The following is a 14838-nucleotide window of genomic DNA, read 5'->3' as shown; positions in this document are numbered from 1 at the left end:
TGACAATGGCTTGGCCTGAGATAACCTACATATTGAGGTTCTTCTGTGCTGTAGGAGAATGCAAAGGCGTCTTTATATCATCTTTACCCCGGAAGGACCCGACCTTAAATACCGTAGCACCTGCCCTTTTCTCATACTGGTAGCCGTTATCTGCCAGATTATGAGATAACGTCCACTAAACACATTGCGTTTAGAAGTATTGAAGTACCAGCATGCTAATGACTGACTGAAGGGTAGAGGATTGCTTCCCCCCCCCGCGGGGATCGTCTGTCAACAGCCAAACACCTTACTGGCTATAGGTACCGCCTTTTTTATTTCTAAGCATTTCGGTAGCTGAGGGTATGATTTCTTTGAGCTGTACTGCCAATCCCCTTCTGTTATATTTTTTCTGGTCTCGGACTTGGGTTGATGTGCCCATCTGCTGTGTGGGATTATCAAAACCTCATCACTATTTTCTTTGCGGTAGCCAAACCGCGCTGCGGCTCCTGGTGTACCGGTTTAGAGCAGTCACTGAAAGCCGCTCAAAGACATATTCTTTTGAGTTATTGAATCTCGGAAATAATAGAAATAAATGGAACCCCTTGGACTGTATACAAGCCGTACGCTTTGAAGTCCTCTCCATGAAATACACTTGGCGTATATATCATCGTGGCTGGATTGAGAGAATTAGACTCTGATTCGAGCGAGTCTAACGGGACGGACTAATTCAGGCGGATGCGATCCGCAGACTTCAATGCTTCAGGACGTACAGCCAGCCGGTCAGCTTAGCCACCCCAGTAATTGGTTTTTGCTTTTGGCCCGGGTACGTGCCCAGAATTGAGGCCGTGTGCGGAGTATGGGGTATTTTTCTATGATCACTAGGCTTTTGTTGTCTAGCTCACGTGATGTTTTGGTTTGGTTATATTGTTTCTGAATCTGCACAATTAGGGTATTCCGGTGAGGGTTTCTGACTACAAGGTGCTACTATTCAAGGCATCTATGATTCTCACTCACCGCCACAATCGGATTACACGGAGTCTGCTCTTCGATGCAGGTGACGGTCTCATGAATGTGGGGTTTTGACACTGAACAGTGTAGTACAACCGGACGGGCCGGCTGGCTGATCGATCTACAGCTCTTATTGCCTAAAAGCCGTACCGAAAAGTTTCAAAATATAGGTTCCAAAAAGGAACTGTCGCATAATCGATAAGTCCGGTGACATACTATGGAAAGTAAGGAGAGATGGAGCTCGAGCCTGCATGGTGCTGAGTAAACTATTTTCAGTTGTATCGCGGGTTTATAAAGACAGCATAGTCACCCCAGTTCTGGAGATTTCCCAAGACATATCCTTCCTCGCTTTGAGCATTCCTTCAGATACTGAATAGAATTACTACTTTTCGTATCAAAAATTCAAACATGAAGTTCCTCACTATCCTCTCCACCGCCCTCTTTGTCGCCTTTGTGGCAGCTACTCCTGCCAACGAGGATATGGCGAAGCGACAGGTATAGAAACCCGCGCAGAAATATTCCCCACCTACATTTCATGATGTATAACTGATAGATATAATTATAGGCTCTTGACGATGGCTGTCAAACTGAACAGGCTAGTGACTGCTGCTACTCTTGCTGGGATCAATACGCCAACGATCATACCTTTGATACGGGCAGCTGTTGCAGCCGCTGTGGCTGTCAATAGATCATATCCCGCCTAAGCCACGGATACAGCCATTAAGTCAAGGATATAATATGTACAAGGACTGGACAGACATACAGTGACTGGACTGTCTTAATTCTATTGTATCCTAGAAGTAAGAAAGTCGAACAATGAAGGTTCAAGATTGGGTGACGACAGAAGAGTGTTAAGTCTTGATCCAAACTAGTTTGCCAGTGGGCCAAAGCGATACGTCACTGGCAACCAAGAAGCAGGGTGACTCAAATATCTCATAATTACAATTGGCTCTATCTCGGTTACTTTGGTGGCTTAAAGGTGTATTAAGTACTACGTGAAATAGATGGAGCGAAGCCGATCTGCCTCAACTTGCAGGCCAGACTGCTATCAACAAATTCAAAGTGAATATGTCCCATTGGATGGTAATTTGACACTGTCTGAACAAAAGCAGTTTATCTACTGCAGCTAACTGAATGAAGGTCCATGGCCTGTGATTTCAGTCAAATCTCGACATGCTCATCGCTACCTGCATTCTCCATGCATGTTGGACAAGGTGGCGATAAGCATGCTGGTCTTCACTTGTTCCATATTTTTTTTTATTTGGTTGGTTGTATATTTGTAGTACAGCAACTGGCCAATTGCCTTCTCCAAACCCCCCATTCTCTTTGCAGTCAAATGTTAGACCAGTAAGGCCATATGCAATGTGACTCAAGCGGGACGGACCGAAGGAATGAAGCGGACAATGTATCAGTCCCACTTATCTATTACGCAATTATCAACTGCGGGACACCGCCCACATTACTCTCGCAGTGTGGACTGACGATGTTCTGCAATACGCAGAGGAAGTGTGCTTCGAGGACCTGAATCACTCTTCCACATTGCCGAAGTTAACAGTAACGAGCCATGGCTACTGCAGGCCTGACGAGCCAGATGAACGCAATCAATCAGCACAACTGGACTCAGTCTTCTTTCACCTGATAGCGCCTGATAGAAAAGAAGCTAGCTATGCAGGTGCAGCTTCTGAGACAGGAGTATGACCATAGAAATTCTCAACCCTAATAGCTCGAGAAGAAAACTAGCACATTGCAACACATATTTTAGCAATCAGTGATGTAGCTATACTCAAGCAATAGGCCGTATAGATCTGAAGATATATTCTACCTGATTGCAAGAGTAAATCATCTCACTCAACCCGTTCTTCTTCTTTTGTTGCTCGTCCCTTCTAGTATGCATACCCTTCCCTGAGAGACTGGAATCAGTACATTATAAGGATCCCTACTCCTGCACCATAAGCATCTATTCCCATTACCCATAGTACTATGTGTCCCTTAATTTAGATAAGGATTTGGCTTAGGATGTAGCACAGACTGGACTGAGCTTTACGAGCGAGCGTGTCTACAGCGTGAACAAGCCTATATAGCGGAACGCCCGCAAGCAGGTGAACGTGCATCATTGAGCAAACCCCAGCTATATAGATATACTCGAAGGAATGAAGAGGCCCTAGATACAACCTTGATACTTCACTATACCCTCCGTTAAACACCTGTAAGCTTCATAACTGGTTCGGCTTGGCGATCTTTTCTTCTTTTGGTGCTACATTGACTTCCCGGTCTTCGGCCCTATTTTGAGAATGTGGGATACATAAGACATTGTCCAAAATTCATTTGAATAGTACCTCCACTGCCGGTCGTGTCCGAATGTTGCAGTAGATACGGTCTACTTATTGTACTCTGTAGCCAAATTTGAGGAACAAGTCACTTTCCCTGACCGTATTAGGCTATCTCCTATGCTTACTATTATCATAGACCCCCCCTGTTACGCTATTCAAATGCGCTCAGACCTACAGTACTTGATCTTCATTCTACCATCACATCCTCCGTCCAGAAAGTCGTATGAAAAACTCTGCAAAAGACCATATCTTCTCATACCCGACATAATGGTCTCATACGTCCTCTCCACGATCTTCCTTGCCGCACTTCTGGCAGCTGTGCCGGTGAACAACATTGGAAATGAAATTGACATCGACATGATGAAACGAGGAGTTTGTAAGATTCAATTCTACAAGACCCAGTCTCTAGATACACTATATTGAAAAGTAAATGTGAGATATAAATAGACGAGTACTATTTGCCCCGATGAGGCCATGAACAATTGCAGTTGTTATTGCCAAAATGCCGAAACGTCCTTTACTCCGGGAGTAGCACATGTATGCTGCGGCTTATGCGGCTGCGGAGCTGTTCAATGGTCGAAACCTCCGGTCTCATGCCCGGCTGTAGGGCTGTGGGTGTTACAAACGAGCCATCATGGTCTCCGCTCCTGAGTTACCCTACTAAATTAGGTTCTTTCATATCGTTATGCGAATGCAAAGACTTGTTTGTTACATACCTTACGGATTATCCGGATAATGAAAGGTCCTGTCCCTGAGTTCGCAATGCAGTGTTATAGGGGAGACCCCCAAGGCTGCATATGTGACCTCGTGGATGACGCATGCATTATTTCAGCAGTTACATCGAGCCACCCTCGTTATGAAGATATATCAAATACTGTGTTCGGAATTTGAATATCTAAAATGACCGCGTAAAGCATAGAATTCTAGATAGCTGACATTAATATACAGATTACATTGACACCCCTACGATAAGCTTACACCGTACTTTGATGGCGCCTTGGGGCGCCTTGGTGATGTGCTGCAATCCTAGAATAGTAAGCCAGGCCTAGCATTTAGTAAAGCCCCTGAATATCATTAATTAGGACTCAAGCAGTAGAGTTGGTTAGTATGTGCCATTGAGATCTGTGATATACGCATAGGATATATATTGACCTGGAAGGAGCTTCAAATACCATACAAGTAGAGTCGCGGACAATACGAAAGAACCAGGCCTAGCTAAGGGCATTGTCTAAGCGATGTAGTTATTGTCCTTTGCAGAAGTTTACTAAGATATACAGTTGCGTTACCATTAAAATTATTGCTTGGAATTCATTCTTTTAGTTACGTTGGATGCTAAGAAGCGAGTCAGTTTCTGACCGAGACAGGAGACAGTCCGGATGGCACGGATATGAATGTCCTCGGCGGTAACTGAAGTAGGGCTGTGAGGTAAAAGGACCGACCCAGGGGGGGCGTTGATAATTTTCTCTCCATCATGACAAGTACACAATGCCATGAAACCCAGTAAAACCTCCACCGTTTCTCTGAGTATTTTTTAGCTGGACTCCGCTAGTGCATGAGCCTAGTTACGCACACGCCCTGGGTTCCGCTGGAATCAGAAAGACATATATGACGGTACCTTTGCCACATTCTCATTCAAATATATTTCATATTGAATAAGGCAAACGGCATATCCTTAAGGTCAAAGTATAGAAAGCGCTTGTGCTAACCCCGGAAGTACAAAAGCGACATCCCACCCACGGTAAGACAGTTCGAATCTCGGATTAGGTTCCAATTCTTTACTTACCTTGATCTTCCTGGAATTCCCGTTTCAGCACTATCTTCCCACCCAATTTATTCAGCTAACCATTGTTATATCGAGGCCCATGTACTCCTTGCCTGTCACTGGAATTGCGGTTGTCGAAAATTCAACAACCTTGCACCCCATACCTAGTTTCTTCCATTGCTACTCCATGAAAGTGCCTTAGTCGTGACAGAAATTGCTTCTTACTATCATGCATATTCGATAGCGTCTCTGCCTCTCTTTACAGGACCCGAAAATCATGGGTCTCTCGACAAGTTGCGAGTCTCAACTATCTTACTCAGCTAGCACAGGTAATGCTCAAAAACTTTTAAATGCATTTGACTATGTCGACGTGCCTCGCAATCCATAGTAAGCTAGGCAATGTGATAGGTAATATCCTGCAGGTACAGTGGCTGGCTGATCGGTGGCGGTGTCGGAACACACGTAATTGTTTGCAGGGTGAAGGAGAGACTCAGTCATTTAGCGGCTACGAGAAGCGGCTTAATTCCTACCCACCCCATTGAATATCTTTGTTTTTGGGCTCAAGGTCCTGGTCTAGTAAGTCTCTTGACGACCGTTTCTTGGATTTCTTTATTTTTCAGACTATTGATCCTATCCAGGTATGATCCTGCAAAGTCGGCGAAATGTTTGGAAACAAGTAACGGTGAGACTATCTGACTATTTGAACTTTATTGCCTGTCGCATCAACTAACTGCAGCTAGATTGCAGTGAAATCCTTCTCCAAAGTACATGATACGCTTCATACCCCGTATCTGACTTAGTTGCAGCAAATTATGAAGAGGCAAATGCAGCATGCAAGGGCCTGAGGAGGCTGAAACCGGAGTCCACCAGTACGGTTGCCTCCATGAGTCCATGCTCAAAGACAGTGTGTAGTGACATAATTACAATCTGTTCAGCCTTTCATGCTCTAATATCCTGTTTCCGTTTCAGAAAATGATTATAAAAGCGCTCCTGATGTCGCCGTCTCACGCGGATGCTAGCATGAAGAGAAATGGCGTAAAGAACACGTGTAGCCACCTCATAGTTCGGGGCAAAATGTGTTCATGCAGGGTGTATTACATATCCGATGAGAACGCATTCGTAATGGCCATTGCTCAATCTGCAAATGCTCATCCGTACTACTATATTGAACGACTGACTCTTAGTTAAATGGCCCAATAAAGTTCAGCTCTGCTGGTGAATCGAGGGCAAACATGCAGGTCGCATTTCAATAGTCGCCTCTTTTGAAGTAGTGTCGCGGTCAGGATAGAGTTCTGTAGGAAGCAGATCATACTAAGAAGTATCAAGATATACATCGGCTAACTGAGGATATCCCTTGCCGCTAAATGCGTTGCCATGCTCACCAGTCTGGTAAGGCAATCACACAGTGAAGTCCATCCAAGTATTTAGTCTGAGTACTCCCCCCAGCTGTTCAGTCTCATTACATCTCATTACATCCTCCAAAGAATTCTACCTGCTCTACAACTTCATCCTCTGCCATCATGAAGGTCTCAGCTGTCCTCTTCGCCGTCCTCTTTTCTGCCTTCGTGGCAGCCACCTCTGAACACGATCCTGCGGCAAAGATTGGTGCATCCATTGGGAAGCGAACGGTAGGGAGCTGAGGTCCCATTTATTTTGTCATTCATAGACCGTCCAGCAGAAATACTGACTATAAGGCTTGATAGGAGGCCGACTCTGCTTCGTTATGCGACGCACTCGATGACCTCGTCTGTTAAGCTACATGCCTCGATAACAGCTATCCAGCCAGCTGCACCAGCGATTGTGTCTGTGATATCGAATGACGTCAAGAGAAAGGGGAGTGTTGGCAAAAACGCACCTTCAGCGTTCATACGCCATCTTGTGTCTCTGTTTTCTTTATGTGACTGAACTTGACTATTATCCACCGTGCCTCAGTATAGGCTTCTCCTTATGACTTGGATTTCCTATACTCTTATACAAATACGAAGGCTCGATCAGAGAACTACCATGATTCCACGTATCCTACCGTTTATCCTGACAGCCGAATCGTGTATTCTCTATATTATTTAAGCCACGGACTGCAATTTCTTATAAGAATAGCGGCTTTTGATAGACTGTATCGATAGCATCCTGTCCCATCAATTTGAGTAACATAGTATAATTTCTCTGGACCATCCTAAAGATTTGATTTGGGTTTCCCAGCTGCATCACCTGCTATATATATCTGATATCGAGATAGATATACTCGATCTAACATGACGAAGTGACATCTTGCAGCCCAGTCAACTGTCTTACCAGACCCATCTTTGAATACGCAGTCGAGAGTTCCATGCACCATAGCCACATTAGAATTAGGTCCGTACGGGAAAACCTGCTTGAGGCGATGCGTGCAGTGCTTAGTTGGATTCCACAATGCTTTCCTCAGGGCATATATTCCTGTCGAATCATCAATGATTGGGGTGAGCCTTATAAAAACCTAAGACATGACCCTGTCAAGCTCACCTTCTCGACCACGTGCTTCCCTTTCTCCCATTATTACCGTAGCATCGGGCGTAAAGCATTGTGAATATTTCTAGTGCTCATTTGGTGAGTCCATCAGGAGATAGAACTCATTTAAGAATCGCTTATAAGCAGGATCGAAGGGTATTGAGGGGTAGTCCGGGCCGCCCATTCCCGGCCTTCCTAACGCTGGTGTTAGACTTAGTTAAGTAGTACTTCGTACGCTATGGCCAAGTACTTACCATCGTTCGGCAGGATGGCCAGTGCCTGTTGTCTGTATTTCTCATCCAGAAGTACAGTTTCTGCTAGACTTGTATCGAAGAAACATCTCACTTGAACGATCTTCTTTTTGCAGTGCCAGGAATAATGTTGGCTATACAAACGATTGCCCAGTTTTGTTCGGGTGTCTTTGGTCTTCAACTCAACGTTAACCCACCCTTCATCGTTTCTTGTGATGCTATCAGGGCAGGCTATTTCAAATATAGGGCCTGGTTCTGCTATCAGTTTGATGATAGGCAGCCACACCTTATCCAAGAATTCTGCCTTCGACCTGCATATTCCTGATAAAGCGTTTTGTCCTGTGATTTCCCAGTGCACATTGTCATCGACGTGGTTGAAGAAGGATTCGTAGCCGCGAGGGACTTTGCTTAATTCTCCGAATATGGATAGAATCTCGGCGTTGGTGAGAAAAGACATAATGAGGCGTCGTTGGGGGGAAGCGTATGCTGGGTGACACTCATCAATGACATCCTCTGTAACGGAGGCCAAGGTAAGATATTAATACTGAATGGCAGGCCTGATGACAGCTTATCAAACCTAAGCGTTCATTCTGCAGCAGTTGAAACCAGCCACATTCCAGGTAAAAGTTAAACATGCGGTTCGATCTTCCACAATGCCAGTGTCCTCAGCGTTGTGCCAAGAAAGAACAACTTCGCTCTAGTCATATCTACACGTTTCATTCCAATATCTAAACTTCTACCTTTCTCCATATTTCAACCATAAGGTTTATTCGTGTGTCTGACTTGAAGACTCATATCATGAAGATGATCCACGATCCCAAAGTTACCATTCTTTCTGATTGAAAGTCAATGACTCGGCTTCCCGGATGACGAGATGAATGAGCCGTAGTGGAGTACTAATTAAGTATGGAGAGAGCTCAAAACCTTGTTGTTCGAGGATTGAGAAAGTTTTACATGTAAGTGGCGATCCCATAATTAGTGTACAGAACTGAGCGACGGTGTGGGGAGTCACAACCTTATAGTGGAAAAGCTGAGTGCGAGTCTCCGCAAAGGTCCGAAATTATGAAATGTTCGAGACGTAAGAAAAGCCTTGCTTGGGCAACATTACATTCGAGACCATTACAGTCTCGGCCCTTTCAATTGGAAAGAACGCGTCGGCGAGGTGCAATCCATCTTGATTGTCAACCTCCTCCTCTACTTCCTGAGAAACGATCAAAGCAGTACTCTCATCCATATATCTGACCCATCTATAGTGGCGTGCATGCATTGACTTCCACTTGAAGGAATGCGTCGAAACCATTGAATAAGCGACATGCCAACGAACGGGTCCGGAGATTCCTATCATGAAACAGTCCACATTGGCTACACGAATTGGTTAACCCTAGCGATTGCTCAGAGAATATTTACAGTCGCTATTCCAGCCATTGGCAATGCTCGGGAAATAGAGTTCGGCATAGAATAGATCTGCACTTCCCAGAGTTTCCGAATGGCAAAACACAAGGCATTACCGGAAGAGGAACTAGGGGAGAATCGGGCTTTATGAATGACCTGGAGAAGTTTTCCGTAAGCTTAGCTGATTCTCTGCAGAGCCATCTAGAATCGAAACCTATAAAGGCTATACCAATGACTTCACCACTTCCTACATTGTCAAAACCAACACTCCATTGCCTCTGCGGACGGATATGGCAACGTATGATGTCAAACTCAAATGGATTTTGTCAGTCTGTTATCAACGTGGAGATTCGACATTACGCCTTGAACCAAATTGTAGGCAGCGAGCCGGTATGCTTATAAGCAAATAGTAGCTCCACGGTCACACGGGATCGGGAATGCTGTCCTTCCTTTGTTTCTTCAGACGATGCCGATCCCTAACCGTACAGTAACCCTTCTGACACATAACGACATTCCTCACCATAACCACTCATTTATCCTTTTAATATGGAGACGCTCTCGGAGAGGCTTCCTGTGTATCTCCACTGGGCACCACTGTTCATCCTCGGTCTGATTTTCATCAACTACACCATAGGAGTTATCAAAGCCACCAAGTCTCCTCTCTCACGGATTCCGGGGCCATGGTATACATTTCTCACAACATTACATCTCAACTATGCATTCGCAAGAGGAACGATATGGAAATCCGTCGAGAAGTCCCACGCACAATACGGCCCGATCTTCCGCCTCGGACCGCGACAGGTTTGGATTTCAGATAAAGAAGCCATCAAGGCCATTCTTATGACAGTTGATCTGCCGAAGGTCACCATGTATGCAGAAATATCGAGAGATCGGACTAGCCCTGGATTGTTTGGGGAGATGTAAGTGCCCTGCTACTTTCCTTTTCCTCGAGGTGGATGGCAATACGGATGAGACGGTTTGATCGAAGTCTCATACTGATCTACTATGAAGTCGACCAGATCCCCATAAGCGACTTAAAAAGTTCCTGTCTCTAGCATTCACGATTGCGTATGTTGATGGTCTCGAGTTTCTGTTCTCAAAATGTGTGGGTGACCTGATCAATCGATATGTGGATCTGCTGTCATGCCCCTCGCCAAAGGGCGAGAAAGCGCCGGTAGTCACGGACCTGATGGAAGATTTGCATAGTCTTGCCCTTGACATGTAAGTATTATGATGCAAAAGTCCAACTCCGTAGAACACTTTGTAGTAACATTACGCAACCCCAGAATGGGGGAATGCTCCTTTGGCAACGGCTTCGGCCAGACGAACAAAAACAGGAAACTAGAACTTGAATTTGACGAGGACATATGGCGAACAATCCCAACAGCCATCTTCAAAGGGATGACTCGGCGATACCAGGTAGTCAATGAATTTTTCGAGTTAAAGAGAGGAGTGAGCGACCTGCTAACGCAGAATCAGTTTGTTTACATCAAGCGCCTTATGAGGAGACTCGGCCTAAACATCGAATTTGACTGGCCACGAGAGATGATTGCTGTAGCTACATCCCGTGAAGTGTTTACAATTGTGATCAAACTAACTGACAATGGCATAGGCCATATCCGCAGTCGCAGGTCATTGAAAAGCAACCCCGAAAGTGTCCGTCCTGACCTTCGGCAACACCTTCTCGAGAATGGCGAAAGACCAGACCGCGGAGTCAAAATGGAAACCAGAGATGTCATTGACCAAATGTCTGAGATATTGATAGCCGGATCTGAAACGACTTCCGGAACAATCGCTTGCTTTTTCCTCGAATTATTGCGGAATCCAGATACGAAGGAGAAACTGGTGAAAAGCCTGCCGGTCCTTCAACCAAGTGACCCAATCATCTCAAGCAAGACAGTCCGAACGTCTCCTGAATACGAGTATCTCGAAGCATGCATCAAAGAGGTGCTCCGACTACACCCCATAGCGTCTGAGATGGGTCGTCGGACTGAAAGACGGATACTACCTTCCTGCTCATACGATTGTATCTGCATCTTATCGCCAACTTCATCGGGATCCGAAATACTGGAATGAGCCCCTGCGCTTCTGGCCTGAACGATGGCTAGATCCTCGGCCTTCTGATGTACCTGCACCTAAGTAGGTCTATATTATTATCACCGGGTGATGCCAAGTGCTGATTTTCTTTGCTCAGCATGCAAGCTTACTATCCATTTTCCGCTGGAAAGCACTCATGCATTGGCAAGAAGTACGTCTCGAATCCATCCTTCCTCTCTATCTTGGACACCTTTTCTGGAATTCCTTTTCTTCGTCTTTACCTTCAAGGTAAACGGTAACTAATCTGTTTGTAACAATTCAGCTTCGCCATGGCAGAAATCAGAATGTTAACCGCCAATATCTTTTCACGATTTGATCTGGCCGAGGTACCCGGACAGAATAACGACTACAGACAATATATCACAATGCAGTTTGAGAAAGGATCGTGGAAGGCTTTCTTGACGCCAAGATACCAACAGTCTCATCCAGTGTCGGCCACTACAGCTTGATTGAATATCGCCTTATAGATGCAGTGCAGACTAAAAAGCTATTTATAATGGTTGTATCGGAGAGACACAGATATCTATTATTCTGTTTTGGTTTCCCTCGGAATAGATAGGAATAACACCAGACCCCTCCGCCATGTTAATGTGTCAACAAATCTATAAGCCCGGAAAATGAAGCACGTCCTAAAAGTGTGTCCACGGTATCGAAATCAGCAGACTGGGACATCTTGATCATCACAGGTATCGGACCCACTTGCATGTAAATGCCTGCCACGACCACACATGTACGGCACTAACTCTGACATCTATATCATGAATTATATGTAGACAGATTGAGAATGAAATATTACAGGTATTGATTTATCGATTCGGTGATTCCGTTTTCAGTCTGACTGGGTGTCTGAAGGTGTTGTCAGATAGCTATACAAACTCTCAATAGCTAGGTATGTATAGTACTTCATTATTTTGTACTATGGAATATCATTATTCGATCTTCAGTAGTGCAGGACGTCTATAGACTGGAAAACCTTGCAGACAATTTCATCTGCATTTGATAAGGAGACAGTACTCGAAAGAGATCTGTATAAAGATTATATTGTGTAATTCTTGTGATACGTCTTCTCTCATAGTAAAAATACATTCACCCATCCCTCTTCAAATATGTTTTACTAATTATGGTAGCCACAGGTTTGAATGACTGTTATGATATCCAATAAATACGATCAGGGCACTCAACCATTGGATTTTTCTATAGTGCTAGTCAGGATAGTCACTACTACACCATCCCGGCTGCATTACAAGCATAAAGGGAGGGATAGGAGTAGAGAAAAAAGGTTAAGAAGAAAAAGCTATAGATACAAAAATTCAAGATTTTATTAATAGATGGTTCGACATGGAACCAAAACTAGACGAGATAATAATTAAACCCATAATGTAGATGGATAAATAGTCGGTGCCATGGCCACGCGCTTAAAGAAGCGATCCCAGAGCAATGCAGGGGAGACCGAGACCGATGAGGTCACCCTCCTGCAATACATCAGTATGAGGGGTCAAGAAGGGGTCAGGTGGTTGATTGCTTACAGTGTCGCTGCCACTGCCCTGGCAGCAGGCGGCAGTCTGCTCGCACTGGTCGTTGAGCAAGTTTTGCAGGCCGACAAGGTCAAGGGCTATAGATGTCAGAGCCAATTCTTATCCCGTATCGAGATACATACCCTGGAGGTCAAGCGGGGAGCAGTCGTCGGCCAGGCCAATACCCTGGGAGCCGGAGCCAGAGCCAATGAGGCCGCTCAGGAGGCCAGACAGAATACCGCTGTCGATATCGGTGGAGTCACCTGCATAAGTGGCCTTGTTGCAGCAGGAGAGCTGGTTGCCGCTACCGCAGGAGTCGGCTCCCTGAGAGACAGTCATGCCAGCAGGGGCAGGGATGTGGTTGACAGCGCGGCCGCGGACGGAAGGCTGAGCCACAACCACAGTGGCAAGAGCGAGAGCAGCAGCAGCAGTGAACTTCATTGTGACGGTGGAGTGGTGACTCGAAAGAGTGCTGGAAGATGATTTGAATCGGAAGATAGAAGTAGCTTGGTGATTGAGCGAATGGCTGATGATGATGAGGATGAGAAGAACGAGGGTTGAACAGGGCTATTTATGCCTTTGTCTTGCCAGATCGTACCTGACCCCGTCCGAGGTCGAACATGGCTAGTTTCACTAGATGTCGTCGCATTCGTGGCAGGCTTACTGTTTGCGTGAATTGTAGAGTTGCATCCAGAAGGGCAGATCAGGCACGAGAGAGGCCCTTCGCAAGATTCTGAACGCTGGCGTTGCATTTCCGACCCTCCAGCTGGGTCCTCGATGGAGCCTATCTCACGATCTAGTGTGGAGGGCACACAGAGGTTACACAAGCCGTGTGGTAAGCCGTGCGGTGACAGCCATCCCTTGCTTGGCGCTCCCGGCAGGCTTTTTAGCCAGCGTCGCATCCCGCATTCTTAGCCGTCGTCTGGGAGCCTTAGCCGGGAACGCCTTTCCCGGTTCCTGGTGCTTGTGGAGGGTCAGTTCATCCGTCTTCGGTGCCGACCGGCTTCGTTGCTCATTTGCTTCCTCGGGCTCACCGGTTAAACACCGATACACAAAGGTGACAGCTACATCAGTTGTTTTCAGATGTCTGGGAACGTAATGTGTCCCCCAGAAGGTCTGAATTTCGGCATGACTGCAGCATTCTGCCAGGCGGTACGTAGATTTTGGCGTGATCATTGTGTCCACTTCGCCAATGTAGAGTAGGGCAGGGGTGCGAATCCTCGGATCATACAGATCTCTATACATGGGATGGCCGAGCATAAAACCACTGTATGCGACGACAAATTTGAGCGGTGGATGAGTGGTCTGCCAATGTAAGCCAGAGAATCGGCCAAGTTACACAAATATACCCACACTGACGCCAAAAACAAGGCCGCGATCTCGCTCCTCCAGTAAGGATGCGATGATCATCGCCAGGGTAGCACCGGTCGAAAATCCAATTATACCAGCAACCGGATTAAGGTGCTCCAGCTGCTTTAGCACACGCTTCACACTCTGTTCCAGGCCCGAGATCCGCTGGCAGTCAAAAATCCCATACCCCCAAACCTTGGACTCCATATCTGGGCCGTTCACGTCGAAAGGTGCTTCACTGTAATGGAGCTTGAAATGTGGTAGTGATCGGTTGCTCTGAGACCCACCTGCATTGAGGGCCTCTTGGAGGAAGTGCGTTTCGCGATGGAACATATCAATCGATTGACCATGGCCTACAGACGGGTCAGTGCTGGTACATGGCCTGGATTACTTGGTTCTGACCATGAAGCATTAGAATGTTGGCCTGTTCACCAGTAATCGAGATATCTCTGCTATCTGCATAGTTACGTAAGTAGCCTAACGGCGACGGCTGAATTCCTGTCATTCCCAAGCTGATGAAGTATCGACTTTCTCAAGCAATCAAGTGTTTACAAAGCCTAGATCACACTGCCATTAGTAGAAGGCAATGTGCAATATTGCGTAGGAACTACGTCGAGCTGACGGAGAGCGGTTAAGTTGACCGAAGGTTGTTTACCATTGCACCTCATTGG

The 14838-nt window shown here is 45.9% G+C and overlaps 5 protein-coding genes across 5 annotated transcripts; 2 read left to right on the top strand and 3 right to left on the bottom strand.

Annotated features, from left to right (window-relative positions):
- Positions 1 to 1395: 1395 nt before the first annotated feature.
- Positions 1396 to 1675, top strand: AtWU_03209 (uncharacterized protein; the record flags this gene model as incomplete). The annotated part of the gene is made up of 2 exons (XM_035498322.1): positions 1396 to 1482; positions 1553 to 1675. The coding sequence occupies 2 exons, from the start codon at positions 1396 to 1398 to the stop codon at positions 1673 to 1675; spliced, it is 210 nt and encodes a 69-aa protein (XP_035354215.1).
- Positions 1676 to 7648: 5973 nt separating this feature from the next.
- AtWU_03208 (putative ketosteroid isomerase) lies at positions 7649 to 8271 on the bottom strand (the record flags this gene model as incomplete). The annotated part of the gene is made up of 2 exons (XM_035498321.1): positions 7649 to 7758; positions 7818 to 8271. The coding sequence occupies 2 exons, from the start codon at positions 8269 to 8271 to the stop codon at positions 7649 to 7651; spliced, it is 564 nt and encodes a 187-aa protein (XP_035354214.1).
- A 1481-nt stretch (positions 8272 to 9752) lies between these two features.
- AtWU_03207 (cytochrome P450) lies at positions 9753 to 11282 on the top strand (the record flags this gene model as incomplete). The annotated part of the gene is made up of 3 exons (XM_035498320.1): positions 9753 to 10126; positions 10218 to 10427; positions 10493 to 11282. 3 exons carry the CDS (start codon positions 9753 to 9755, stop codon positions 11280 to 11282), a joined length of 1374 nt encoding a protein of 457 aa, XP_035354213.1.
- Positions 11283 to 12718: 1436 nt separating this feature from the next.
- On the bottom strand, positions 12719 to 13258 carry AtWU_03206 (fungal hydrophobin; the record flags this gene model as incomplete). The annotated part of the gene is made up of 3 exons (XM_035498319.1): positions 12719 to 12775; positions 12830 to 12915; positions 12961 to 13258. The coding sequence occupies 3 exons, from the start codon at positions 13256 to 13258 to the stop codon at positions 12719 to 12721; spliced, it is 441 nt and encodes a 146-aa protein (XP_035354212.1).
- A 378-nt stretch (positions 13259 to 13636) lies between these two features.
- AtWU_03205 (alpha/beta hydrolase) lies at positions 13637 to 14672 on the bottom strand (the record flags this gene model as incomplete). The annotated part of the gene is made up of 3 exons (XM_035498318.1): positions 13637 to 14122; positions 14171 to 14520; positions 14570 to 14672. 3 exons carry the CDS (start codon positions 14670 to 14672, stop codon positions 13637 to 13639), a joined length of 939 nt encoding a protein of 312 aa, XP_035354211.1.
- Positions 14673 to 14838: the final 166 nt, after the last annotated feature.

Source organism: Aspergillus tubingensis (genome assembly GCF_013340325.1).
Source record: "Aspergillus tubingensis WU-2223L DNA, scaffold_4, whole genome shotgun sequence".
Lineage (NCBI taxonomy): Eukaryota > Fungi > Ascomycota > Eurotiomycetes > Eurotiales > Aspergillaceae > Aspergillus > Aspergillus tubingensis.
This window is presented reverse-complemented; position numbering and strand designations above follow the sequence as displayed.